Here is a 2,717-nt window from a genome sequence, read left to right as displayed (position 1 = left end):
TACAGTGACCTCCATAGGATTCAAGAAATTCTTTAATTCATTGCTATGAGACACAATATTATAACTTCATTCTAAGAACAAAGTGAGCAGTTACCAATACATGATAGAACTACCAAAACAAAAAGATACAATGTATACTAATTTAGTATTTATCTGCATCTCTTTACTTAATAAGAACGATTTACCTTTGATATAGTGAAAAATTTGTGTTATAAAAATATCTAGGCACGGTCTCTCTTTTCCGGCCCTCCGGTACTTGACGCTGGGCTGGTGTTCGACTCCAGCTGGGGCTGCAGAAGGCAACAGTGATCATGACGATGTTTGAGCAGATGAGAGCGAACGTGGGCAAGTTGCTCAAGGGTATCGACAGGTACAATCCTGAGAATTTGGCGACCCTGGAACGCTATGTGGAGATACAGACCAAGGAGAATGCCTATGATCTGGAGGCCAACCTGGCTGTCCTGAAGTTGTACCAGTTCAACCCAGCCTTCTTTCAGACCACAGTCACTGCCCAGATTCTGCTGAAAGCCCTCACCAACCTGCCCCACACCGACTTCACTCTGCGCAAATGTATGATCGACCAAGCACATCAAGAAGAGCGGCCCATCCGACAGATCGTGTACCTTGGGGATCTGCTGGAGACCTGTCACTTTCAAGCCTTCTGGCAAGCCCTGGATGAAAACATGGACCTCCTGGAAGGCATAACTGGCTTTGAAGACTCTGTCCGAAAATTTATCTGCCATGTGGTGGGCATCACGTACCAGCACATCGACTACGGGCTGCTTGCCGAGACGCTCGGAGATCTGACCGACAACCAGCTTAAGGTGTGGATGAGCAAGTACCGCTGGAGCGCCGACGAGTCAGGGCAGATCTTCATCTGCAGCCAGGAAGAGAGCATTAAGCCCAACAACATCGTGGAGAAGATTGACTTTGACAGTGTGTCCAGCATCATGGCCTCCTCCCAGTAACTGCGTGCGTGCGTTGAATAAAGGCTTGTTCACACACACACACACACACACACACACAAAAAAAAAAAAAAAAAAAAAAATCTAGGTAATAAATATGTGGACTAATTATTTACTTAACAAAGCTTGATGACCTCTTCTACAAATAAGAATAATTCATATAATATGAAAGTTCGATAAAATTCCTTGTAATGGTGACACATGCCTTTAGTTCTAGCACTCTAGAGGCAGAGACAGGTGGATCTCTCTGTGTTTGAGGCTAGCCGATTATACAGAGCAAGTTCCAGGATTGGCTCCAAAGCTACAGAAAAACCCTGTCTCAAAAAAGAAGTGCAATAAAATAACACATGAATTAAAGGAGCAGTAGTTGCTCAACTGTTCTCAGTGTGAAAACATACAAACAACGACAGAGAATAAATTGAAATGTACACTTGCACAGAAAAGTTCAGCAAGCTTTCATCTATTTCATTAAATAATGGCTGAGAAGAAATGCTTATGCCTAATTTTACAGAGTTAAAAATAAAAGGGCATCCTTTTACAGTCATTGTGTGTGACCCTAATTTGTGTCTAATACCTAGTATTACATGGATTTTTGTAAACTGTTTCAAGTTGTCAGCTTTCTTTTCCTTCTCCTCCTTCCTTTCTCTTTCCCACTTACTCTCCCATACACACACACACACCCATATCTTTCTCTTTCTATTATGTTCTTACCATCAACAATTCTTGTATCCTGAAAGACATTTAATCTCAGGGTCTATATTCTAAAATACCTATGACAATTGAAATGTTTTACAAATTTCAAACAATACCTGGCACATAGGAAAAAAATTGTTAATTATCATTTCTATGATTTGGTCCTTTGCATTCAATATTTGTATGGATGTATTTTTATATAACTATCCATATATATATATATATATATATATATATATATATATATATGGCATTCTCGATGTTTTGGAACTATTGAAAATTGACAATATGCTTGGCCACTGAGATCATTCAGTGGGTCAAGGTAATTGCACACAGACAAGACAACTTGAGTTCAATTCCTGGGGTTGAACTACAAGGTGGCAGTAGAGAATCCACTCTAGAGAATTGTCCTATAACTTCCACTTGTCTCTGTGACATGCATGTGACTGTAAACATCCACATACACACACAGTAAATAAATAAGTCAACTCTTTGTCTTTTGCATTCTTTTACTTAGGCCCTTAATTTCTCTTAGCAATCTTTGTACATCTTTTGTCAAATGTATCTGCAAAAATTTCAGAATTTGAACCATGTGTAATTTGTATGTGACAATCACTTTAATGAAGATTTAGCCTAGAAATTAAATAAAAGATAAATAGTTGTAATTCTGAAAAAAATATTTCATTTTTAAATGTTAGTTACTACTACAATGTACTGTTATTCCTTTAAAATTAATAGCTATACTCTAAAATCAGATGACTTATATAATTAGTTTGACATTAAAAGGCTAATCATCACATATTTTCATGTATATAGCATAACTGTTTTGATGTTGTATAATCTTCATGGGGAGATGTGAATGAATGTCTAACTCAAACAGTAAATTGGCAAAAGACCATAAAGAATCAATCTATATTTAGCATAGCACATAATGATTGTATTGGGATTATGTACCATAGCATAAATGACTTAAAGGCAGCTGCATCCTTGAAAAGTCAATACCAACCTTCATGACAATTCAAGAAAACTGTACCTCTAAAGGTCCTTACATTTCCTGTA

At 37.7% G+C, this 2,717-nt stretch overlaps 1 protein-coding gene across 1 annotated transcript; it reads left to right on the top strand.

Annotated features, from left to right (window-relative positions):
• The first annotated feature begins 248 nt into the window (after positions 1-248).
• On the top strand, positions 249-1,003 carry LOC114691730 (eukaryotic translation initiation factor 3 subunit K-like). Its single transcript, XM_037207327.1, has one exon. It carries the CDS (start codon positions 312-314, stop codon positions 966-968), a length of 657 nt encoding a protein of 218 aa, XP_037063222.1. The 5' UTR covers positions 249-311; the 3' UTR covers positions 969-1,003.
• Positions 1,004-2,717: the final 1,714 nt, after the last annotated feature.

This window comes from Peromyscus leucopus, chromosome 6, assembly GCF_004664715.2.
Source record: "Peromyscus leucopus breed LL Stock chromosome 6, UCI_PerLeu_2.1, whole genome shotgun sequence".
In the NCBI taxonomy this organism is placed as follows: Eukaryota; Metazoa; Chordata; class Mammalia; order Rodentia; family Cricetidae; genus Peromyscus; species Peromyscus leucopus.
Note: the sequence above shows the minus strand (reverse complement) of the source record. Positions and strands in the feature narration are given on the sequence as shown.

Excerpts from the sequence above, each read along its gene's own strand:
- LOC114691730 (XM_037207327.1), top strand. The coding sequence starts at position 312 with ATGACGATGTTTGAGCAGATGAGAGCGAACGTGGGCAAGTTGCTCAAG.